The sequence below is a fragment of the Gouania willdenowi genome, unplaced genomic scaffold (assembly GCF_900634775.1).
Source record: "Gouania willdenowi unplaced genomic scaffold, fGouWil2.1 scaffold_315_arrow_ctg1, whole genome shotgun sequence".
NCBI lineage: Eukaryota > Metazoa > Chordata > Actinopteri > Blenniiformes > Gobiesocidae > Gouania > Gouania willdenowi.
Window position 1 is genome coordinate 619,175 of NW_021145076.1, and position 26,954 is coordinate 646,128.

The 26,954-nt window shown below is 41.0% G+C and overlaps 1 protein-coding gene across 2 annotated transcripts in view; it reads left to right on the top strand.

The window, feature by feature from the left end:
• Positions 1–26,050, top strand: part of LOC114459459 (E3 ubiquitin-protein ligase TRIM21-like) — a 30,807-nt gene extending 4,757 nt beyond the window's left edge. The window contains exons 1-3 of one of the 2 annotated variants that reach the window (XM_028441710.1): positions 22,445–22,498; positions 22,998–23,129; positions 24,344–26,050. In XM_028441710.1, the coding sequence (XP_028297511.1) occupies positions 23,121–23,129; positions 24,344–25,945 (1,611 nt within the window). In that variant the 5' untranslated portion in view covers positions 22,445–22,498; positions 22,998–23,120 and the 3' untranslated portion in view covers positions 25,946–26,050. Of the gene's footprint in view, positions 1–17,755; positions 17,766–22,444; positions 22,499–22,997; positions 23,130–24,343 lie in introns of those variants that run through there. The other variant, XM_028441711.1, reaches the window with a different exon arrangement.
• Positions 26,051–26,954: the final 904 nt, after the last annotated feature.

Sequence of the window (26,954 nt, forward strand, 5' to 3'; positions counted from 1 at the left end):
TCTACAACTACACCAAACTCACCATATTTTAACCTATTTTCATCAATTTTTTCTTGCCATATTTTTGCTCCTTTTAATGCATTTTGCTACATTATCCCCATTTTTATCACTTCATCAAATTTCATGCCTTTTCTGCCCATTTGTTCCAATTTCAAGACATTTTCAGCACTTTAAACCCTGTACACCACTTTTCCACCTATTGTTGCATATGTTGACCCATTATTGTCATTTTTAACCTATTTTCACCATATTTCATGTTTATTTTTGCAAATTTAACCACATTCACAACATGTCATGCCCATGATTGGCCAGTTTATACTAATTGTTCCTGCACTGATGTAAAAATGTTCTCTTTTATTTTTGAAATGGAAAATATGTACTTATTGATGACAAAAAAAAACGTATTTTCTTGCAAAGACAAGGACACAAAGAAAGTGAAAATGAATGCCAGTCTAAAATTAAAACCACCTCCTGTCATCAGTGTGACATTCTACAAAAACAAACAGCCCTCCAGTATTTGTGTTGGAGGAAATAAAATACAATCTTTTCATTTCCTTGCTCAGCTTGCCTGATCTGTGTTTTTTTTATTTCTGGTGTTTGTCAGAGTGAATGCTGGGTAACTGTCGTTAGCCCGCGGGACTTTATAACGGTAGGGGATCTAAAACTGTCGTAACTTCACACAAGAATTCCCCCTCTACCTTGTCACCGAAGCTGGCTGCCTATCCTCTATTAAATGTTATATTAATAAAGAAAAGGACTATATGTACCTCCTCTTATAGGAAGTCCAAGAGTCGTCTCGCTATTTTGTGAGATTGATATTAAGACCCACCGAGTGTAGGTCAAGGCTGGAAACAACTCTTTTTACAACAGCATGAGTTAGCCCCCCCTGACTCCCCTAATAAAGAGGGAGCCAAAGGCGGATTCACTTACCAGAGGTCTAGAAGTGTGTCTTTCAAACCCGGGAGCTGTCTCAGATATGGGTGTTTGCAGGAGGTTGATTTAATCAAAGAGGCTTCTTAATAGTTAATGAATTTTATTAAAGGTTTACAAAAATCAAGTAAAAGTCAATCAAAAAGTTCAAAGTATCAAAGTCCTAAAACTATCAGCGATAGAGAAGGACGGGGGCCTCATGAACAACTGAATGTCCGTCTAAAGGAGGCCCCCGAATACAGTAATCAGTGATATATTTATAGCCCAAAGCATGGCGTGATAACGTGTCATAATACATGCCCTAATCACCTTAGCGAATAGAAAAAGAGAACACAAGTTCATAATGATGTCAAGGCCTTACGGGCGTAGCAGTAGCAGGTGCTCTAACTCACCCAGCTGTCATACGAAAGTACCAAAAGGTTATACAGATGTCATGGCAATACAAAAGTACAAAGTCACTCAGATGTCATTGTCCAACTGGGTACAAAAAGTTACTTAACACTAGCATGCCCAAGGTTTTCTTACTCCTGTTGCCCTGCCCAGAGGCGCCAAATGACACTCATTTGCAACTCAGTGGGCCACCTCTCTTATGTAAATAAAGCCTTTCGATCGGAATGTGCAGCTGGGCAGTGACAAACTTTGGGGGTTGGTGTAAATGATGGCCAGTGTGAGAAACCAGTTTCTCCCAGTTAGATGTTTGTTAATCCCAAATAACATATATGAATTATTGGATAAGAATGGCCAAATTAATATGAGCCATGTGTGTTGTGATCAATTAATAAACCACAATAAATAAAATTAGAAAAAGAAAAACAGTATTAACAGTATTCACTATTTACCTTTATTGTTTTTGAAAAGTGCTTATAAATAAAATGTTTTGTTGCTATTTATGGTAAAGCAAGATTTCGAGTGTGAAAAGGGACTGTTTGAGTTCTCACTTAAAAGGTAAATTCACGAGGTCCACCAGTCACTAACCAGGTCCATGATTATTTTATTAAGCTATTATTTTACAAATTTGAATAAAGTGCACAAGATGCACAAAGAATCAATGCTTCAACAGGGAAAAACAATCTCAATCTCTGTTTACACCATCAGTTATGCTGACATTATCCCTCTTAACCTTTGACCCAATGCGGAAAGTACGAAGCCGGACAAGTTTGGTATCAAGTTCTGGGTGGCATGTGACCTTAATCCAAGTATGTGTGCAAAATCATCCCATATCTTGGCAAAGACCCCAGTCGTCCACCTGGGGAGAGATTGTCTGAAAATGTGGTGATGAAGCTTATGGAACCGTTATGGACAAAGGAAGAACTGTTACAACCGACAATTTTTTCACTTCATTGTCACTAGCACGTCGACTGCACAGCCGAAAGACCACCCTCCTTGGCACAGTCAATAAGATTCGCCGGGAGCTTCCAGATTCAGCTAAAAAGAATTTGGCCCGTGAGGAATTCAGCACACAAGTGTTTTCAACCTCTGGTGCCCACACTGACTGTTTATGTGCCCAAACGAAAGAAGACTGTCTGCCTCCTCAGTAGCGTGCACAGCGTGGTGGCGACTGAGGCTACTCGAAAAAAAAAGCCGAACCACATTCACCAACTACAACAGCATGAAATGCGGTGTGGATGTCATGGACCACATAGTTCGAAAGTACACTGTGCGTTCAGGAACACGGCGTTGGCCAGTCGCTGTGTTTTACAACATGATTGACATTGCAGCGCTGAACGCACATGTGCTTTATCAGGCATGCACTGGGGTCAAGGGAGAGAAGGGTGCGACTTCTTGCTGGAGCTTGCAAATGAGCTTGCCCAGTCTCATATGGCAGCCAAGGAGGTGAATAAGCAAAACCTCAGCAACAACCACCCACACCTGATGTGGGGAAAAGGGCATTGTGCCAGGTGAAGTGTTGCTGCAGGAAAAACCGTTGCCACCAAGCGTTGTATGTATTGTGACAAGTTTGCATGTGGCAATGCATAAAGGAGGTGTGGCAGTGCCAGAATTGTTCACAAATCTCTATTAAATAAATTTCACCAAGAATGCAGCAAACAAACTGTTTGCCCTCTCACTATTACTACTTACTACTTTCTGTTGCAAAAGTTGAAATATAAGTTGCAACCTCTATGTAGCTGCTTGTATGGGAAAACACAAAGGAGATTACAAAAGGTCTTTGTGTCCTGGAACCTACCTAGACACCCCCCACCCTAGCTGAGGGGCCTCAGTAACATAACAATGGTCACAAGCTGAGTTGTTCACACCGCCATCTGACACCAGCTTGGACTTTATAGGTATAGGTGTCAAATGACACCACTCTGGTCATGCTAGTGTTAAAGGTGGTTTCCATCTGTTTGTGTGGTTAATACTTAATGCATCCTGTTTAACCGACACCTCGAGGTGTTAGTTCTTCTTTCGAAAAACAGACGTCTTCTAAGAAAAAAGAAGTATCACTACCGGATGGTCATGTTTAGGTCACATTGAGGTCACATTTTTCCTAGCATTTCTCTATAACAATGGCAGTTTAATAGCTGTATTGGTTAAATAAGCATTTCTTTGCAGGATAATGAATGAATGATTAATACACAATCATACAACATCCTCCTTATTAATCATCATGAATATATGGATGGCATCAGCCAGAGTTGCCGTCCGCCAGAGGTTTCCAGAGTAGCCGCCCCCGGCTAGGGTGTCAACTCCTTTCGGAGTTTCTTCTCAGCGCCTGCTGGCAACCGAGGCCCCTTGTGGCGGGGTACGCCCCCCTTTACAACCGACATCACGACCCCTCTAACGTCTGCCAGAGCCTCGCTGAGAAGCGAGAACGCTCTCTCCAGCCTTCCCAAACTGTCATCAGCCGGGGCAGGTGTCACTGTGTCCATGTCTTCATTGGGTGCCTCCCCCCCCTTCCACCCACGAATGTCTCTGCACTTTCCATCAATGCCTCCACCACATCATCATCCAGCACTTCCTCCAATGGAGGAAAGTTGTCAGCTTCCTCTTTGGCAGACTCGATTTTCACCACTGTGGGGAAGGGGGTATTCCGGCTACCCTCTCGGCAAAGAAGATTTCTCCTGTGTTATCATCTCTCTCCTGCTTCATTTCCACACCCGCAGGGGATTGAGAGACGGCACGAGGAGGTGACACAGTCAGGGCCTCGGACGAGGCCACTTTCTCCCTTTTCCACTCCGGACCCATATCATCTCCATCCTCTCCACGCCTCTTGGTGGTGGAGGATCCACTTCCAACTCCTTCATCTCCTGAGGAAGAATCACTCCCCCCCCAGTCCTCAATGCAAAGTTTTTCATCCACATCTTTATCATCGCTCATGCTCCACCCCAGTGTCAGGAACCGAGCTACGGCTGGAATTTTTGACATGTCCCCATATCTGTTTTTCTCCAGGTTGTTGTTTTTCCTGGTTAGCTTTTGGTAACGTTTTTGGTAGAACGAGATGTATTCTCTTCCGATGTTAATTGTCTCCATCCCACCGCCAAACTCTCTCACCTGTCTGAGCGCAGTAAAATTAATTTTTCCCGCTTCTGCTCTTGTCACTAGGAAAAGATGGGGATTCAGGTAACTCTTTCTTCCTTCAGTAATTTCACTGAAGAAGTAAGGAGTATCCCTGTCAGGATAGGGGTAATTCCCCAGTGTCAGGGGTGTCTCATAGACATCCAGTCCACACGGCACCCAAGCATCCCCCCAGCACGTTAAATCAGGAGCCCCGCAATCAGTGGATCTAGGATCCCGCGCGTCTAAGGAGGCACCCCCCATTCTGACCCTGTCACATGTCATAGTTGCAGACCACCTTCCGTGTGACACCAGCGAGTGCTGCCTCGCAACCCCCAGCTTATTCTCTCTGATTGTTTTTTGTGATCGGGGTGTTTTGCTGCCATTTCCCTATCATTCCATCTCACGGAGGGCTCTGGTGTCATAAGAAAAAGTTTCTGCCCGAAAAGCCAAAATGGGCATCCTCCATCCTGTGGGTTGATTAACACCTCCCACATTTCAACTCCCATTCTTGGGTGCAACTCATACAAGGGCAAAAAGCCAGTTGTATCAGTTTCAAAATCTTCTGCCATTGTGGCCCCATCTGGCACCATCACGCCACGCGGAAGAACCCCTGGGTGCCAGTGCAGGGGTTTGTCTCAGAAATAAAGGGGTTGCCGTCAATGTCCAATTCAAGACAGACAGATCTGTACTCTTTATTTTCGTTTTGAATTAACAACCCCTTCGACATAATCATTGTAGCTTTTACACTCCTATTTTCATTTTGAGCCCCATTTATCCTAATCCATGCTGGTGTAGGGAGATTTAGCCCTACGCACCTTCGGAAGGGGTATGGCGAGTCGTTCAGGTATCCATCTTGTCCCCTTATGCTTGATGTGTCCCACAACACTTTGCGTAACTCTCCATTTCTCCCATCAGATCTACACTCGTTGAGCCTGAAAGAAATCCAAAACCAGGCATTGTTGCCAATCCCGCTTTTGTTTTCTCCTACTGGCGCGTACTCTCCGGGGAATTTTCTGTGTTTTGCGTCCGCGATCCTTATTTGTTTGGTGTACCAATCTGCTTTTTCCGGTAGAAGCTCCATATCGCGCGGCACCAGCTTCCCGTCCTATAGATGGGAGAGGAGAGTTCAAACATTAGCATGCAGTTCTATGTTATTCAAGGAGATTCCTCCCTTATCAATAATATGTCTATCCCGTAATTCCAATCTTTTACGGTGATTTAATCCCATGACAAACCCCACAAGGGCTATTGCCAAAACTTGTGTAGGTTACCCCATAGCTACACTAAATTTTGATTACTTTTTGCTGATGGCCGACCTCTTTCGATACATAACCATTAATATTAATAGGCTAAATATTCCTGCACCAATAAAACGAAAGTGGTTAACGTTTGTTGTCTTCATCCTAACTATGGCTAAAATTATATCTAGGGCATAAATTACTGTGGTCTCCATCCAGAATTCTTAATTTGTTAAGGATTAGATATGCTCACAACTGCATGATTTAATCTGAAGTTAAAACATATATATATATTACTCCTTTTTTTTTTTTTTTTTTAACTTAGTGGGTTTTTGTTAGTCTGTGTCAAAGGTGAGTTTTCAGAGATTTATTGTGCTGTGATTATCATCTCCGTGAGGTGAACATTAGTAAAGTGTGTGCTGTGATATCAGTAATAATAGAAGCACCGTAGATTTATATCCATTATATAAAAAAAAAAAAAAATCTAAAATGGTGGCCCAGGAAGCCATTAGGCTAAAAATAACAGGATTTAATCCTTATTTGGTCTTCAACATCTGTGCCAAATTTCACAATAAATGTGTGACGTGGCTCCGAGATAGATTAAAACATATATTTTACAGCATCTGTTATTGATTCAATACACTCCGTCAGAAAAACTCATCAAAAGTGTCAAAACAGGACAGAAAAATTTAAACAAGTCCTTAAAATGATGCGAAAAGTTCAAAGTTATTACAAAGATGATTTAATTGTGATAAAGCTGTAAAATATTAGTTTGGGAGACTTTTAAAAGGGTCTAATTTGGCTCATATATTCAAGTTTTGAGGCTAGAGTCGCTTAATACCATGAATTAACGGGCCTGACACGTGCACTTCATATATGGTCAGACAGACCAGTTTTTCCCGCTCGGGATTCGAGAAGTTTTTAAAAGCTTGAGCTCCTATTGGTCCACAGCAGGTGACTGTCAACCTAACTTGGCCTTTGGCAGGGAATGCTCTTCTCTGATTGGCTGAGAGGATTAAAAGTCCTTATTTTGGCCTAGCAAGCGAACCCAAAGCATCTGATTGTTTTTTTTTTTTTTTTTTTTCATGTGAGAGCATTTTATTCTGAAAAGAAGCTTGTTGGATTTTTAGGTCAGCATTTTATTCTGAAGAGCAGTTTGTTTTTTTTTTTTTTTTTTTTCCTGTGTTACTTTTAATTATATTAGCATGCACCACATCAGTTGTTTTAAACAGCTGAACACAAGTGTACCACCTGAAGGAGTGGTCGATGCCATGGTGCAAGGTGCAGGTGTGGGTGTGGGTGTGCGAGGGTTTTTGTTATATTTACCGGATGATGGAAGTTTGGCAGTGCTTCAGCCATTCCTATTCTCCTTCTCTTTGGTCAATCCCCCTGTCAGTCGTCTATTAGTCGTCTGTCTATCTCTTCCGCACAGTTTGTCTGTTAGTTGCTTATCAGTCCTTCTGCCGGTTTTCTCCTCGTGGCGAGTGTCGTAAGGTGTCTATTCTTCAGTATCATATCTCTAAGATGAGCCCACTATTCTTCCCCCCCAGTGGGTGGAGAACGCCCAATCACATGATGCCTTTCACATTATTGCTGAGAAGGAGTCTTCCATATGAGGGCTCTTTCACCTTCTTTAAACAATGCCTTTTCTCCAATTTTTTTGTATTTTCTTGTCTTAACTTTCTAAAAGTAGTTTTTGTCAGGTAGGAATAGAAGAACTGCATCTGCTAACGTATATGCATATCTTCTAATAATATCTACTTTCTCCTCCGACGGAAAACTCCTTTCTCGCTTTCCCCCAGCTCTGTTCCATATTTCCCACTCTGACCTCCATCAAAGAAACTACCCAAATCCTCCCTGACATCTATCTTTCCTTTCCAATTAAAAGGTGTTCCTCTCATTAAAAAATTCCAAACCGTCATGATCTTTGGAGGTAAGGTAATGGATAAGCCCAAGAATTTATGTATCACTGACCCATCATCCCGAGGGATTGCTATCAGGTGTGGAATTACTAAGACTCCCATTTCAGCCGAATCAAAACTATTCCATCCTTCTTCTTCACCGAGTAATAAACCTGCTAACTGACTCCAGTCCCATGCTTCAAAGAATGCCAGAGGGCCTTATCTTTTGCTTCTTCTCTTAGTTTTAGAGAGGAGATGTCCGCTACAATTCCACATCGCTTCTTCCCCATAAGTCACTTCCTAACGGCTCTTCAGCAATATATCTACTGGTATTACTTGTCACTACTTCCAGTATTAACTTATATGCATTTGTGGCCTGCGTCAAATCAACCCCCAGTATGATAGACATACATTTTTTTTTTTTTTTTTTTAACTTTTTCCACCACACTGTTTGGTTCATCATCATTTAACCATTTTTTTTTTTTTTTTTTTTTTTTCACCGGGATTTGGTTGTATTAAAAACACAGTGTCTTAAAGGATTTCTGTCATCGCTTTCTCTGTGCAATCCAATATTTCCTCCTTTGAATCCGTGGCAGACTACCATTCCCTGTATGATACAGGCTCCTATTTAATTTTTTTTTTTTTTTTTTTTTTTTTTTTTTTGCCAAAAAATCCTGCATCATTATTTTTTCAAAATAGTCTCCTGTAAACCTTATCGATTTACATTGCGTTCCCATTCCCGTATGTGAAATTCTAGTCCAATTTTTTGTTACGTCTTTCCATTTCTGGAAATGTTGACCATACCATTTTACGGCGTCTACGCCTACATTTTTTGTCCTTTATAATCTCTAATATCACGTTTCCATCTAATTTTCTTTGAAATCTTCTTATCTTTTTGTATCGTAAACCCGGGGGTCACCAATGGCATAGTTTTAATATCATGAATCAGAGCCCTTCTTTCCAACAATTCAAAATTTAAAATTGCAAAAAAAAAAAAAAAAAACCTCTTTATCAACTGTGGAAGGACATTTCACAATGTTATTTTCTGTCTCTGTGATGTCATCATGAGACGAGACATTCCACACTGAGTATTCCCTCTAATTTCTGGCATGTTTATACATTCCAACACTCTCTTAGTTCATTTCCCCATTTTTCTCTTAAATCTGACTATAGGATGATATCTGCATCTATTGAAGGTATCCCTTCTTTCTCACCAATACAACTTCCTCTCACAGCGAATCCTTCTGCCAGCCGTATCGTCATCAAATCTTCTCTATAATTCCTCCCCTTGTGCAATTTCCATGTCACCCTATTACTGCCCTCACAGACTCATAGACTCATATGCTACCTTGAGAGCCTCTTTCCATAGTCTTCATCAGTTCTTCCTCACAGCATGGCCCCTCTGTAAGCTTCAAATGCTATCTCGCATCCTCTCAGTTCCATCATATCCATTCTCTTAACACGCTCTTACTTCCCTAATTTTGTTATATTACTAATTGTAGTATCTAATGTAGTCACCAGAAAAGTTGCTTGATATTACATATTATTAGGTGATTCGGGGTGAATTTTTATCTTGTGGCCTGGTCACGTTTCACTCAGGCCCCGTTTTACCATTTCTATCTTTATCAGCCTTATTCTCCTACACACCCCCTTCCCTTTATCCACAAGACTCTTCATTAAAGCTGTGTTATTTATTAGCAATATTTCTTCCACATTCTTCCTCAATGCAGTTAAGCCGCCTGGTCTCTTTCCCTTAACACCTTCCTAGCCTCCATATCATAATGCCTTTTATTCCATATTAGGTGCAGCCTCTCCATTCTTCCTGATGGGATAACCTTTTTCTCTGTAATGAGAATAGCACCACAATTGCTTCATTATATTATTTACATTTTTCCATTTTTATTTATTTATCTATAAAAAAATTATTTATTTTTTTTTTTTTTCTACGACGCCTATTCTCTATCAGAGTGTCTTCCTCTGTCTTTTTTATATCTTTTCTTTTTTGAAGACAAGCCTCCTCCTAGGTCCCTTCTTTTCCTTATTGTCCGGAGTACTCACAGAGTATCCTACCCAAGTCTCCCTTGGTTTTTCATCTACTCCCGTGAGGCCATCATCATTTCTCCTAGCTTTTCACTATGTTTGTGAGTTCTACTTTATCTTTAGCAAACCTCCGTTTAGTTTTAGAAACTCGGCAGGCCCAGACAACTCTATTCCTGCCATCTTTCTCATTCCATCTGAGACAGAACACTCCTTCCATACACAGACAACACTTCCCCGGCTGATACTCTCTCTCCATGGGAAGGAGCCAGGAGAATGTCCTGGGAACAGTCCACGTACCATCATCATCTCACCCCAAAGAGCAGAGCATAACCAATCCATGGTCAATTGGGCTCGGTCCGGTAAGACCTGGTAAAACTCATCAACCTACGAAGGGTGATACGGAACCTCCCATGGTGGGGAGAACCGCTTCTTCCACCTCCGTTTTTGAAAGTCATAAACTTCAGAGGGCCCCTGTTGGAATTGTTGTCCTGCCTATCAATCCCTTTTACATCATTATTCCTTAAACGCCTTTTAACTCGGACTTGCTGGGGGTGATATTTTTCCTCCATCCGTAGTGTATATTACGTTACCTTCCTGTCGGTTGATTACCCGGAATTCTTTTCCGTTTTTTTATCCACCTGTCTTTTGCCTGTAACACAGGATAATTCTGGGTCAATCTGGTAACTGTTTTGCGATGTTAGGCTGGCTTAATATTTGGTTGATGTAAAATAAATTGTCATGGCTCCACAAGTCTTTTTCCCTATCGCGGCTATTGCTTCTTTCGCTGATCTAACAGCTAGTTCCGCTACGCCGTTGTATTGGATTGGTATGTGATCGCAAGAACATATTCTATTTGAAGATCATACAACAGTTTCTGGAACTTTGACTCAGAGAACATTGTGGCATTATCCACTCCTTACTTCTGTTATTGTCATGTTTCCCTGTAAATATGACAGTAAGCATTTTTCTGCCTCTTCTTGTGTCTCATGCATCAGGGGAAATATCCTGTATTTCCTCCTGCGTTATCTGCTATTACAGGAACTTTTTTATATTTTTTTAACTTTGGTAAATGTCCCACATCCATAGATGCTGACATTCCCATGACACCTGTTGAATATCGGCCTTTCACTGTATTTGCATGGGTGGGCAGGTTTCTTTTCCTCGCCGCATTTCTCGCAATTGCTCCGAAGCTCACCAAACATTCCCTCTAAATGTTTTAATTCCACTTGCTGATTTTTCAACCAGCTTTTATTCTTTCTGTCCCAGGGTGCAATAGCATGCCGTGTATGGTTTTTAGATATTTTTCTTTATCCATTTCAGGTATTCTTCCTCCTCATTTCCTCCATGACTCAGGGAACAGCAGGGACACTCCCCTTATCCCTTTTAATTTTGCTTTGCCCTTCCTAGATTGCACAAGGTCATCCACTTTTTGTTTCCTTCATGATCAAAATCACTTTGACCTGTGTGACTTTTTACATGCTCAATCCATATTTGTGTTTTTTGTAATAACTGAGCAATAATTATCCAGTGTATTTTATGTCCTTAATTCTTTTCCTCGGTAGTTTTGATAGTCTCTGGCTTTCCAAAATCGTAGATTATTTTTTATTCCGTCTACAACATACCAACTGTCTGATATGATTTTTAGCTTTTTTATTTTTCTCTTTTTTGCATACTGAAGCGCATTCACCAGTGGCTAAAACTTCAGCTTCCTGTGCTGTTTTGCCTTCTCGGCCTGTTTGTTGCCACACTTGCTTCTCCTTTTTATACACTATAAAGCCCCATTTGCCTATCTCATCTCTGTCTTGTCATGCTCCCATCTGTAAATATGGAATATACACCATCCCATTCTACCGGTGATTTTCTTCTTAATTTTTTTGAATTTTTCTCCATTCTCCCATAACGTGAACCGCCATTGTTTGTCTTGTAACATCAAAGTCCATTTTCCCCACCTACTTTGATAGGCTTTTGCAAACTCCACTGACCCTTTGTGAATTCTTTCGTCAGGGGATTTCTGTTTCTACACCACCCTTCTGTCCCCAAACATCGCTCTCATTTCTTTATATGCCTTCCATAGCAGCAAAAGTTCTTGTTTCTACGTGTAGCATATTTTAGCTCTGTGTTTGAAAATCGGTTGTGTGAATAATACATGAAGGGTTTTCTCACTGCTTGCCTCTGTTGCTTCTATCCAACCCCGTCTTCCTGCATTACTGTTATCAGCGTCACCGGGTCTATTCCTGTGACAGGTGACAGCGTTCTCACAGCTTCTTTTACTTGCTGTACTGTGGCCTGAAAAAGCTGTTTTTCTACTGTGGTTAATTTTCTGTTTCTTTCTATTAATTTTTTCTTTTCTACATCCCATTTTCTTAGTCCTAATTTTATTTCTTCTATTATTCTGACTAAGCCAGGGTACCCAGGAATTGTGGACCTAACCCAGCTCATTTTCCAATAGCTCTTTCCAAATCTTTCACGTGTGTGGTTTAAGATTGTCAAGGTAGCCAGGGACATTTGATTGATTCACTCCCTATGCATACCTAAGTACTTCACGGAGCTTGTTCCCTATCTCACATTTAGGAAGGCCTATTTTCATCCCATTACTTTTAGGCGATATAACCTTTTTTCTAACAGTGTATAGTGTTCTTCTTCTTCTTCTTCTGTGGAGCAGAAAAATGTCATCTATATAACTTGCACTGGAAGTCATGCTAACAGCTTTTCCATTCTTTCCTGGAAAGCATTTGGGGAGTTACAAAATCCTTGGGGTAGACGTGTCCAGCAATATCCCTGATTTTTTATCATAAAACATGTTTTCAGTTGTGACACTTCTTCCAGAGGCACGCTCCAAAACCCGTTAGCTAAATCTATTGTGGTATTATACCTTTTTGGCCTTAAGCTCATTCATTGTGACTTTTGGATTACTATCTGCCTTACATCTTTTGCCGTTAGGTCATTTAAATTGTTTCAAATTATGCACTGCTCTAACAGTACCATCCTTTTTTGGTTACAGCCTGAACAGGCATCAAGCAGGGCGGTTCATCTACTTTTTCTAACGACTCCGAGTTCCTCCAGTTCTGTATTGTTTTTACAAATTCCTGCTCGGCGTCGCCCAATGGTATTGTTTTTGTTTTCCTGGCATCGTCCCCCTAATAACGTATGGCTGAGTTTTCATCTTCCTACGTCATTCTTGAATTTTTGCCACCTTCTGCTTTTCTTAATATGGCCTATTAATCTTTCTTATAATTTAATTCATAGTTATCTATTACGTTTGTAATACTTATGGAATTATTATTCTTATCCATCTTACTGGATTTTTCTCTAACCAGTCTATATCTTTAAAGGCCACACAGTGCATGGGGACCTATCAAGACATCCCTGCCCCTAAATCTTCCTCTTGGCATGGTGCATTCTTTCCCATTGCTAATTCCACTAAGGCATATTTATTCATGGGTTCTGTCCAAGGCTCTAATAGATGACATATTTTGTCGTGTCTGATGTAACCCCCTGGAGTTCTCGTTTATCTTTAGCCACCCTATTATATCATTTTCGATTATTTATCACCCCGGGGAGCGTTACTGTGCTTTGCTCCTTCTTGCCCGAGGAACTACCTGATAGTCCTTTATCCACTTCATCTTCCATTCCTCCCTCTCTTTCATAGATTGACCCTCTCTGCTTTTGTCATTTTTCTGAAATTCTTCGTCCGACACTCTCGGGCAGGCAGGCGCTCCGTCCTTTATTCCTGAACTCCTTGGTTTCTGACCCTTCTGAGTCCTCCCGTGTCCTCTGTCCCTCTATTTGATTCTTCCGCGGAAAGTACCCCGGTATCTCGGGCGTGATTTGATTCGGGTTCTCCTTTCTTTGACCTCCCGCTGTTGAATTTAGCCTCGGAGGAGTTTTCTTCCCTGTGATTCCTTGATATGTTTGTCGTGGTGCAAAAGAGCTCTGTCTTCTTGATGTTTGTATTATTTTTGTTACAGACCCTGTTTCATAGTCCCTCACCCAGGTGACATATGCGTATTTTCGTGGCATTTCAATTTTTCTGTGGTGCTATTTATTATTTTTATCTGGCCATTATCAGTTGTGAGTCTTAGCTCCTCTTTTCTGGTAAATTAGTTTTTTTCTCTGTCGTCATCATTAGTTCTTTCCTGTGGTGGGGGGGGAATGTGGCGTTTGGACAATTTCATCATCCCCCTCCTCCGAGCTTACTTCTATCGGGTTGTTGTCTTTTTCTCTGGGGGGGTGAAGGCTTCCTGAGCTTCTATAAGCATTAATTGTCTCCTCTCGCTTTTTCGCTTCTTCTTCCTGCTTTTTTACAATCTGGTCATAATGTCTCAATTTTTCTCCACATAGCTCAACTCTTGTCTGTACTGATCGACTTGTTCCTGGAAAGATTGTTTTTGCAATTCTAAAGCTGATCTGTTTGCTATTTCTCCTTCCTTTATTTGGATGTTCTTTTTATTTCTAATATTTGCAACTCCCTGAGATGTCGTTCCTGATTCCCTTTTTCTTTTTTCCGCCTTTCCTTTTCAGCATCCTATGCTCTTCCTCAGCCGTTTCACATCTTAATTTTAATTCCTTAATTCAAACTCAAGGAGAGCGTCTCTTTCTCTGCTCTCATTATTGCTCGGCCCTGTCACATCTCTATACTGATGATAGGCCTCCCCAGCTCTTTTCTCTAACCTTACTTCGTACGCCGTTTTTTTCGGATATTTTCCTGTTTTGTATCCCTCCTGTTTATATCCTTATTTGACTGATATGGGCCATCGCGTTACCCACCCATCTCGCAACTCCGCCACCCATCTTCCCCACGGGGATTTCTTGGGTTTAGAATAGTACATTTTGGCCCCTGATATTTCTGCCACCAATGTGTCTCCTAGGTGTGCTCTTACTGTTGTAATCACGTCATTGAATCTCACGGTTTCAATCTCTCTGCTAAGTACCCTAGTACGGTGGAAGCCTGTTGACAATCCTCCTGTCGAAACTCTTCGAACAGGAGAAAAAAATGGGGAGGTAACTCCCTCCGCCATTGCTTTATCTTACGTTTGTGTCACAGTATTCCTGTAAGCGGAGACTGAGGTATCTCCTTGAGAAGAGGGCTTCAATAGCCTTTTTCCCCTCTGATTCCACGCGTGTTTGAATAGGCTTAACCTTAACCTGATTCTTTCAATAAAAGACACCTTTCCCAATTTTGTGTTCAAAGTGCTAGACCTCACACTTCTAATCTCTCACTCTTTTTCTTTGCACACTCTGTCCAGGGTGATCAGGTCTGCCAGAGTAACAATTACTTAAGAGTTGGAGACTTTTCCACTACTTTCGTACTTGAGTTATCCTTTATTCCTCATAGGGTGAAAAGCCAATCAATTCACCCTCCTCCTACCAAGCAGTATGGTAGGGAAATGAGACTCTCTCTCTACACCTTTTTTTAGGGACACTCCCTAGGTTTTCTAATTAGACTCGGTACTCGTTTTATTTTTCCCGGGACTAATAGGTTAACTTAGTCGTGCCCTCACGTATGGGCGCCATGTCGTTAGCCCGCGGGACTTTATAACGGTAGGGGATCTAAAACTGTCGTAACTTCACACAAGAATTCCCCACTCTACCTTGTCACCGAAGCTGGCTGCCTATCCTCTATTAAATGTTATATTAATAAAGAAAAGGACTATATGTACCTCCTCTTATAGGAAGTCCAAGAGTCGTCTCGCTATTTTGTGGGATGATATTAAGACCCACCGAGTGTAGGTCAAGGCTGGAAAACAACTCTTTTTTTACAACAGCATGAGTTAGCCCCCCCCTGACTCCCTAATAAAGAGGGAGCCAAAGGCGGATTCACTTACCAGGGTCTAGAAGTGTGTCTTTTCAAACCCGGGAGCTGTCTCAGATATGGGTGTTTGCAGGCGGTGATTTAATCAAAGAGGCTTCTTAACACTAGAAGTCCCACAGAGGTGTCAAATGAACTTTTTACCTATAAAACCCAGAGGAGGTGTCATTTGACCCAAAGAGAACACAAAATTATTTATTTTAATGACAGTGTGGTGTGAAGAAATGTGCAAAAGAACAACTGTGATTTGTTTTCAATGGTTTTTATTTAGAAGAATCTCCTTCATCCTCTTATTGAGACTCGTGACATACTTGGCACTGCCACGGTATCTCTCTCCTACATTGCCACATGTGTATTTGTGGCAATGAACACATCGCACAGTTGCGCGATTGCTCTTGCAGCAATGGTTGATCTGACACTTAGCCTTTTCCCAGGGCCAGGTGTAGGCGGTTGTTGTTGGCGCAGTTGCTCTTTGAGTGCCTTCTTTTCACTCACATGAGAGTATAGCCAACTCTCTTGCTAGCTGAAACCAGGAAGTCCACCCGTCTCTCCTGCACCCCGGTGCATGCTTGATAAAGCAGATGTGCATTGAGTGCCGCATGTCGATCATGTTGTAGGAAACACGGCGACTGGCCATCGCCGTGTTCCTGTGCGCACACTGTACTCCCGCACCATCTGGTCCATCACATCCACTCCGCACCTTTGTGGTGTTGTATTGGGTGATGGTGTTTGGCTTCCTTTTGATGGTTTCCTCAGTCTCAACCACGCTGTGCATGCTGCTGAGAATGTAGACGTCTTTTTCGTTTGGGCGCATACACCGTCAGCTTGGCACCAGTGGTGGAAAACACCTAAAAAAGAGAAGAAATTGTTGTTATTATAGCGGTTTAAACACAATGACACACTCGAGGTGTTGATGGAAATACAAAAAGACCAACAACATACCTGAGTGGTGAATTCCTTGCGGTCCATTTCTAGTGACTGAGGAATTTCCCGCGATCTTGTTGACTGTCCCGAGGATGGTGGTTTTCCGGCTGAGCAGTCGTCGTGCAAGTGTCAGTGATGTAAAGAAATTGTCCGTGGTGACCGTCCTGCCTTTGTCCATAAATGGTTCCATCAGCTTCATCACCACACTCTCAGAAAGTCTCTCCTCACTGGGACGACTGGGGTCCTTTCCAAGATTATGGGAGGACATTGCAGATGTACTTTGTTTTCAAATCACAGCCACCCAAAACTTTATGCCAAATTTGTCGGGTTTTGTGCAATGTACTGCAGGAAACAGCAGCGAGTCTTCGATGGGAAAAGCTGTTCATTCAATTGTGATGTGTCGACCAGGGTTGTAGCATGTGATGCAGTTGGTAACAAACGATCCCCACACATCCGAAATTGCAGCAAACTTATCTTGTCTGCACTCGCTCACTGCGCGTAACCATGTCATCAAATCGTAGGTGACGCATGATGTCTTGGAAAACGGTTTCGTGACATAATTCCAGTGATAAGTGGGTTCCTCAGGCATGCTGACCAGCTGTCACGCAGAGATGGAACCTTGGTCACCCCCCTCAAAAATAATAACAGAAATAAATGCCATTAGTTCAAGGAGGATCATGAACCAGTCCGTCTGCTCCGTTTGCCGTGCATGCTGAATAGTCCATTCTTGAATGGGACGGAGCATGCCAACAGTAATGAAACAGAGGAAGCTCTGAAGGCGACTCCTGATTCTTCTTCTGGCCTTTGCTGTTGGCTCTCCATCTGCAGCGTACGGTTTCCATGGAGTGAAACGGAGAATTGTACCCACATGTTCTTCATGCCACACTGTGCCCTCTTCGCCGTCTCTGTGGGCTCACTCTCCAACCGCGCTCTCTTTTCCAGATGAGGAGCAGTCGCGTCATCTGCAATGTGAACAAATTCAAATTATTCTTTTCTTCGGTTTTAAATAAAAATAAAGTCAGGAAATGAAAATAGGATGTTTGGGAAATCTAACCCTGAAGACAGCTCAGAGTCCGAATCCGAAATTTGGCTGAGGGTTTATGTCCTCCCCATCTGAGTCACAAGGGTTTGGCATTGTTCGGATCAATTCCAACGCTTCTTGAGTGGTAAACCTTCTCTGCATTTTGAGTAGAATAAGTGTGGAGTGTCAGCAGGTGGAAGCAGCCAGCTATTTATTCCCCACAGCACAAAAGGCTGCATGACAACATGGTATTCCAGTGGTGTCCAATTCCGGTCCTCGAGGGCCACTAATCAGCACACCTTATTCAAATGATCATCCAGCTCTGCAGAAGCCTGATAATCATTTGAATCAGGTGTGTTGGAAGAGGTGACTCTGTTTCTTTCAATGTTTGTAGTCTGTGTTTGGTTCTCCCCCAGCATCAAGCAGAACGAGTTAATAAACGGGGCATTGTTGACTTTAGCTTCCAGGGCACTTCCCCCTAACATTCCAGACTTCCATTGTTAGAGTCAGGCTCTCCCCCCTGCTGATTTCTCAGGTGCTTCCTTTACAAATGAATAGAGCAAATTGTAGCCATCCAGAGTCGTCAGTTTGGTCCTAGAGTTCATTTGACCCTGCTCTGGGACTTCTGGGGGGATATAGAAATCCCTGGGACTTCTAGTGTTAATATTAATGAATTTTATTAAAGGTTTACAAAAATCAAGGAAAAGTCAATCAAAAAGTTTCAAAGTATCAAAGTCCTAAACTATCAGCCGATAGAGAAGGACGGGGGCCTCATGAACAACTGAATGTCCGTCTAAAGGAGGCCCCCGAATACAGTAATCAGTGATATATTTATAGCCCAAAGCATGGCGTGATAACGTGTCATAATACATGCCCTAATCACCTTAAGCGAATAGAAAAAGAGAACACAAGTTCATACTGATGTCAAGGCCTTACTGGCGTAGCAGTAGCAGGTGCTCTAACTCACCCAGCCTGTCATACGAAAGTACAAAAGGTTATACAGATGTCATGGCAATACAAAAGTACAAAAGTTCACTCAGATGTCATGGTCCAACTGGAGTACAAAAAGTTACTTAAAGGTGGTTTCCATCTGTTTGTGTGGTTAATACTTAATGCATCCTGTTAACCGACACCTCGAGGTGTTAGTTCTTCTTTCGAAAAACAGACGTCTTCTAAGAAAAAAGAAGTATCACTACCGGATGGTCATGTTTAGGTCACATTGAGGTCACATTTTTCCTAGCATTTCTCTATAACAATGGCAGTTTAATAGCTGTATTGGTTAAATAAGCATTTCTTTTGCAGGATAATGAATGAATGATTAATACACAATCATACAACAGTAAACAGACAGATGGAGGAGGAAGTCACTGTGAAAGTGATCAACACCTCACAGACCAAAGAATGTGCAGACAATGTGAAGGAGGAGGTTGTGTTCACAAGGTGAGTTGGTCACGATGCTGCTAATAATGTAAGGTTTTCCTAAGCTAGCAAGGGATGATATTTTGGAAAATAATCTAATTGTGATTATTATTTTTTTCCTCAATATGGTGATTGTGATTTAATTTGCTATTTTTTTCAAGGTCCTCTTCTCATGTATTTTTCAACAAACATAATCAATAAATCAATGTAAAGTGTTCTATTAAACAATATCAGATATACATACATTGCCTAAAGGATATTGGGATAAAGGAAAATAAAGCATGAATTCATATTAAAGTCTTGTAAGCATTCACCATGACAACGTAACAAAATTCTGCCAAAAGAATTAAAAACTAAAGTGCAGGAAAAGTAAGCAGAGCAAATATGTTCTTAAACAATAGTTTTCTTTGTAGTTCTGCCAACTTATTGCCAGACAATGACACTGACTGTGTATTACTGTACTTTATTATCTCTATTGATATTTTCTGCTCTTTCAGGTGCTAAACCACCCAAACATGGTCCGATTATTTGGTCATCAGAAAGAAGGGCCGACGGTTTAATCTGTTCCTGGAGTACTGCAGTGGAGGACAGCTGTTTGACCCAATCAAGTAACACATAGACCTGCTGCATCTTTAGTCTCCTCTAGATTGTTTGTATTGTGTTTCACTTCATCTCAGCCACAATATTACATTTTGTAGTGTGGAATGTTAGAAAAGGCTTGATTAAGTGAACAGTAGCAAACAGTAGGTATGAGAAAAACTGGCCCATTTATTATTGACCAATGGGTTACATGAGCTTTAAAGCTGGGTACTCAAATTATTTTCTTTAATTAAAAAAAAGATTCCTATTAGCATCATACTGTATATAGTAAAAGTAATAATTTATGAAAAAATCGTACGTCTGCGTGCAGTCTGTGCCTTATAATTAATTATTTAGTTAATAAAACCCTAGAAGACAAAATGTTGGCGGTCACCCCCTCCAGCTTCAATCACAGGATTTAGAGAAAGGAGGGCTGAGCAGAGCCCACGAAGGAGCCTCCTCATTGGCTGCTGTGATATATAGTGAAGCGTGTGCACGGTGCAAACTTGTTTTCAGTCTTGGACCAACTTTGAACGTGCAAGTGGCTGTTTTCCTTCTAGACAGGTAATCTAATGTTCCATTTTACTATATTTTATGTGCATCCTTTTGCGTAGCGACGTGTTTTACTGGTAGTGCACGTTCAGCTCTATTGCGCGATTTTGTACACTTCCATGAGAGGAGGAGACTGGGAGGGATTATCAGAGTGGGGGGTGGGATTTACGTTTGGTTCAAGAATCAGGTAGTGAAGCTTTAATCTGAAAAGAAAGAATATTCTACAATTGAATAAAGTAAATAAAAACTAAATTAAAGGACCCTAAAATATAACAATGAATCCAATAAAAACAATTATATTTTAAAAGTGCACAATAAGCCTATATATAGACAGTTATTTTGTCATTTTGTTTTTTTACACGTTTTGTTTATTTATTTTACACGTTTTATTTTGTGTTTTATAATTTTAGTATTATGTGGAGTTTGTGAGTTTCTGTAGTTTTTCTGTCATTTTTAATTTGTGAGGGGGTTTATATTTTTAAATTTTTTTTTATTTAAGATTTTTCAGGTTTTTTGTCATATTTTGTTTTTTATGTATATTTTTATTATTTTTGTTCTTTTAAAAATATTTTTACAATTTTTATTTTTTTGGGTTGTTTTTTTTTTTAGATTTTTCTTTTAATTTTTGCTATTTTTATTTTTTTTAAAGATTTTTGTGATGATTTGAAGGTTTTTTTGTTTTGATTTTTTAAACCAACTTTTTTTCTACAATGTAGATTTTAGATGCAGATAATCCGACACTTGATTAGGACACATTTATCATTCTTTTAATTGCCTCTATTAGTGGATAGAACCATTTTGGTGAATCAACCTAAACTAAATGTATCATTTTGTCTCTTTACTGATAAGTTTATTCTAACCTGACTTTAGCCTTTGTTGTTTTGTTTTTTTTTTACTATTATTTAAAGAGCCAGATGTTGGGATGGCAGAGACACACACAGGTTTCAAACATCTGTCATTGTTAAAGTGCATAAGGTTCAGTTATGTAAATCATAGTTCTGTTTTATTATTCTTACAGAAGAACCATCACGGTGTCGGTATCACACACAGTGACATAAACCAGAGAACATTCTGCTGAACGATAACGATGAGGTCAGACCTGAGTTTACTGGAACATTCTAAAGATTTTCTTTATAAATTCTATCTTGTTTTTTTGATAATCTAAAGCTCACCGACTTCAGCCTCGCCACCATGTTTTGTTTCAAAGAGCGAGAGCGTCTACTGAGTCGCCTCTGTGGGACGCTTCCATATGTGGCCCCAGAGCTTCTCAGCCAATCAGAGTACAGAGCTTAATCTGCTGATATCTGGGCCTGTGACATCGTCCTGTCAGGAGTTGAGTCTCCTGACAGCCTGGTGGAATAAACTGTTCTTGAGCCTGAGTCTCCTGACAGCCTGGTGGAATAAACTGTTCTTGAGCCTGCTCGTTCGAGCACGGAGACTCTGCAGTCTCCTCCCAGATGGCAGCAGGCTGAAGAGGCTGTAGGACGGGTGGGTGGGGTCACCTGCAATCCTGGTGGCTTTGCGGGTGAGACGTGAATTGTAAATGTCCAGAAGGGGGGAAGAGAGACACCAATGATCTTCTCAGCTATTCTCACGATGCGCTGCAGAGACTTACGGCAGGACACGGTGCAAGCGCCGTACCACACGGTGATGCAGCTGGACATGATGCTCTCAATGGTGCCACTGTAGAATGTGTGCATGATGGAGGATGGGGCTCTTGCTCTCCTCAGTTTGCGGAGGAAGTAGAGGCGCTGATTAGCTTTTTTGGCCAGTGATGCAGAGTTGAGGCACCAGGACAGGTCTTCGGAGATGTGCACACCCAGGAACTTGGTGCTGCTCACCCTCTCCACTGCAGCACCGTCGATGGTCAGAGGAGCATGCTGGGTGTGCGTTCTCCTGAAGTCCACAACAATCTCCTTCGTCTTCTCAACGTTCAGATGGAGATTATTGTCCTTGTACCACGAGGCCAGCCTGCTCACCTCACTCCTGTAGATTGACTCATGTACTTGAGTATTTTATGTGTGAATTACTTGTACTTCTACTTGAGGATATATTAGTACAGGGGGCCAACAGCGCCCCCTGGTAAATAAAATGTTCATTAGTTTTCTATTGTTGTATAAGACTCTCCCTCATTGGTAGTAATTATGCCTGATGTAACAGTCTATACATACAGTATATCCACTATGAGGAGTAAAATGTGTGTGTTTGTATTATTTAATTTAATATATTTGATCTTCCTATGATAATATGACACATTTAATCACAAAAGGCAGCTTCAAACAGATCAATGTTGACAGGTTGTCATGGCAACTCAGGCTAAAATGGAAGCTCAATGTTGACAGGTTGTCATGTCAACTCAGGCTAAGATGAAAGCTCAATGTTGACAGGTTGTCATGTCAACTCAGGCTAAGATGAAAGCTCAATGTTGACAGGTTGTCATAGCAACTCAGGCTAAGATGAAAGCTGCAGAATCTCCACCATTCTACAGAATCTCCTCCTGCACCGTCAGAAACGACTAAAGTAGCTTTAATAATATAGATTAACGTTGACCAGCAGATGTCATCAGTGAGCAACGTTTGAGACCAAAGTGAGTTTCTAATAATAATGTCAACTTTAATGACTAATTTTGTGATTTCCCACAATCCAGAAAGTAAATACTGCTTGTTTTAATCTAAATGTGTTTACATATTTAGTAATAATCTTGTGTGAATGAGCTGATATTGAACGATCTTTGGAACGACTTTGTCATTTTAAATTTGTTCATTTTAACGTTTAACATTTAGTCTGAATTGAATCATTATATACTGTGTGTGTGTGTGTGTGTGTGTGTGTGTGTGTGTGTGTGTGTGTGGTGTGTGTGTGTGTGTGTGTGTGTGTGTGTGTGTGTTAGCGGCATATATTATATACATCAGAAACTATAACGGAATGTCTCACTGCACGTAAAGCTACATATTATTATTATTATTATTATTATTACATATTATGACAGGCCCATATTTCACTGGCCTCAAATCAACAGGAACAAGTATTTACTAATTTTAATGTGACACATTTAACATGTGATCATTACTTTGTTTTATTCCAAGATATAAATTGTAAATTGAGGAAACATTGGAATTGAGCTGCTGAAAGGAAGTGACGGATTGCTGCTCTGCTGCTTTTTATGGGAACACCTTTAAACATTGAAGGGCTTAATTATAGGACGTCTAATGTCAAAGGTAAATGACAATTTTCTAGCTGTTTTTAGCATTTAGCTCATTTTGTTTACATTTAAAACAGGGATTCACGTCAAACATGTTATATGTAATTGTCTACAATATGTTTCAAGGCTGTAGCTATTGAATATTTTTGTAATCCAAAATTCCATAGATTAACATATTTTTTAGTTAAAGAGAAATTATATTCATACATGAGAAACTAACATATTTGACTTAGGAATGAATGAACCATTTGTTTCCTTTTTTAGATAATCAACAATTTTGCTTTTTAGCAAACGGCAATTGCATCTCAGGAAACGTGACTAGTTAATATAAAAATGAATAAAACAAACAGAATAAGATAACTTTCTACTTCTGCCAAGTCCAAACATCTTCTCAGATATCTACAACTACATAGATATCTTTATTTGAGGAACATTGAAGATAACTTGAACTAAAGTTTAGAATTGGTGACGTGACGTTTTCCATATCTTTAACTTTCATTTTATCAAGTCCAAATGAGGTTTGATATAAATGTAATGTTCATTTTGAAAAAAAGTTTGCCATTGGTTTCCATCATCTACCACCCACTACTAAAAGTCATGTGATGTGTGATAAAATCTAAGAAAGGTCTCTACTGCTCATGGGGAACGATTTTTATTTTTTAATATAAATTAGCCGTGAATGGATTAAAAAAATAACCAATCAATTGCAAATCAGACTAAATAATCACGATTAATCACAACTTGTGAATTTCAATCACAAGTTGCACAGAAATGACGTGTATTTATAAGTTACATTTGAGGCAGATAATTAGTTTAATTTGTTTTCCCAAACAAAATCACTGTTAAATGTAGTGTGTGGTCCATGCAGACTTTAAAGGTTTGTGCTGTTAAACCTCAGTCTGTTATTACACAATATATTGGTTATTTTAAAGAAAACAAGATTGTACATTAAAATAAAGTACGCAAAAAAATCTAACCTATAATTTTGAAAAATTCCAGTGTCAATATGAGAGAACCTTAGAACTAATTTGAACCTTAAACATTCAAACTATTGCACTTTTACATTCAGCTGCTGAGGCACAGCCGACTGTCTACATTACTACAGGATGACTGAATCAATGCTAAATACTAGAGGTGATCTCAGTGAGATGGACTCAGAAACATTAGTAAAGGAACATTCCACAACAATGAGAGTGTCCTGTTAATGTGCTGTTCATCTCTGTCCCTCAGTTTGTGGACATGTCTCCTGCCTGCAGTGGGACGTCTGAACATCACTTCCTGTGCTCCATCTGTCTGGAGGTGCTCACTGATCCAGTCACCACACCATGTGGACACAACTTCTGCAAAACATGCATCAGCACACACTGGGACACCAGTACCACCAGCAGGTGTCCCGTGTGTAATCAGGTGTTCAGCACTAAACCTCAGATGAAGGTCAATATTATGATGCGTGAGATGGTTTCTCAGTTCAGACGTGAATCTGAGAAGAAAGCAGCAGCACCAGGAGAAGTTCCCTGTGACGTCTGCACTGGAACCAAAGTAAAGGCCCTGAAGTCCTGCCTGGACTGTGTGTTCTCCTACTGTGAGACTCACCTGGAGCCTCATCTGACAGCATCAGGCCTGAGAAGACATCAGCTGGTGGAGCCTGTGGAGAACCTGGAATCCAGGATGTGTCCAAAGCACAGCAAACCTCTGGAGCTGTTCTGTCAGAGTGATCATACACGTGTCTGCTTGATGTGTTCTGTTTTGGAGCACAGGAGTCACCAGTTAGTCCCTCTGGGAGAAGATCTGTTTGAAGACAAGAAAGTTTATCTTCAGCAGATGATCCAAAAGAGACGAGAGAAGCTGGAGGAGATCAGAGAGTCAGTGAGGATCAGGAAGGAAGCAGCAGACAGAGGGAAAGCTGAAGGTGTGGAGATGTTCACTGCTTTGATGGAGCTTGTTCGGAGAGGCCTGAAGGAGCTGATGAAGACAATGGAGGAGCAACAGGAAGCAGAAGAGAGAGAGGCTCAAGGTTTGATCAAAGAGCTGGAGGAGGAAATCTCTGAGCTGATGAAGAGAAGCTCTGAGGTGGAGCAGCTCTCCCACTCTGAAGACCACTTCCTCCAACACTTCTGCTCCCTGAAAGCTCCTCCAGCCACCAAGGACTGGACAGAGGTCATGGTCCATCCATCATCATATAAGGAGACTGTGCTGAGAGCTGTGGCTCAGCTGGAGGACACACTCAGTGACAAGATGATGAAGATGAAGATGTTAGAGATGAAGAGGCTGCAGCAGTTTGCAGTAGATGTGACTTTTGATCCTCCTACAGCTAATCTTTACCTTGTCCTGTCTGATGATGGAAAACAAGTTTACTGCAATGCTGTGTGGAAGAACCTTCCAGACAACAAAGAGAGATTTTCTCCTTGTGTCAGTGTTTTAGGGAAGCAGAATTTCAGTTCAGGTAGATTTTACTTTGAGGTTCAGGTTAAAGGAAAAACTGAGTGGGATTTAGGAGTGGTTGAAGAATCCATCAACAGGAAGGGATATATTACTGCGACTCCTAAGAATGGTTTATGGACTGTGATCCTCAGAGATGGAAATGTGTATGCAGCATGTGAAGATCCTTCAGTTATTCTTCATCTGAAGTGTGTTCCTGAGAAGGTGGGTGTGTTTGTGGACTATGAGGAGGGTGTGGTCTCCTTTTATGATGTAGATGCAGCAGCTCTGATCTACTCCTTTACTCACTGCTGCTTCACTCACAAACTACACCCATACTTTAGTCCTGGTTTAAACTACGGTGGTAAAAACTCAGCACCTCTGATCATCTGTCCTGTCAATCAAAGTGAATGATCAGTGTCATGATGAAGTCTCACCAACAATAGATTCAATGGTTCTCTGCAACCATTCACTTCTCCAGGTTGGTTACACACTCCATCCAACCTAACATGTATGTTTCTCAACAGTGGGAGGAAACATTTTATTAAAGAAGTTTCACATTTGGTGTTTGGATTGTGATGAAATAAAAGTGGATTTAAAAAAATATTGTCAGGGCAAAAAATGTTAGTTATGTTTATTAACATATTTACTCATATTTACTCATAGACCTTATTCTTTTTAAGGCTTTAAGTTGAGACTTTTCATTTCTGCTGTCTCATGTTTTCTGCTCTCTTCTCGAGGTCAGCTTCCCAAAACACATATTATCCCTCAGACTCAAAGGCATCACACACTCACATGCCTACACTCACATGCCTACACACACTCACCTAGTCACACATACACACCCAATACACATCCATTCATACACATAAACACCATACACGCACACACCTCCAACACTCACGACAATCAGGAGATACCAGAGAACTGGTTGTTTTGACCTAAAGAAGAAACTGTCTCTTTTCACCCTCTTCTTTCACCTCCTCTCTGTCCTCTTTATCTCCTGGGGGGAGGAGGAAGGGGGACTGAGGGGGAATATACGTGATGAGTTATTACTGTGGGCCACTCGATCATCGGACGTCCGCCCAGGCGGTCACTAATTTTTGTCCATCTTTGTACTCTTTTTTTTATTTAGTTTTATAATAAACCTTTTTTTATAAAATCATCAATGCTTCGACTGGACTCCATCATTCAACCAGAGCAATAAATCATGTCTCCAAATGAGGTCAACCGCAAATTTGCCGTGACAAATTGGCGTCACGAACAGGATCCATCTTCTACTCTGGGGGGCTTCTGCCGTGGACCAGCACCGGAGAGTGGACGCACTTAAAACCCCAAAGCATGGGACTCCGAGTCTGCCCCTCAGACAGAGACTGGACCACGAACCATCGGTTGATCCTCAAACACCAATTCGGACAATTAA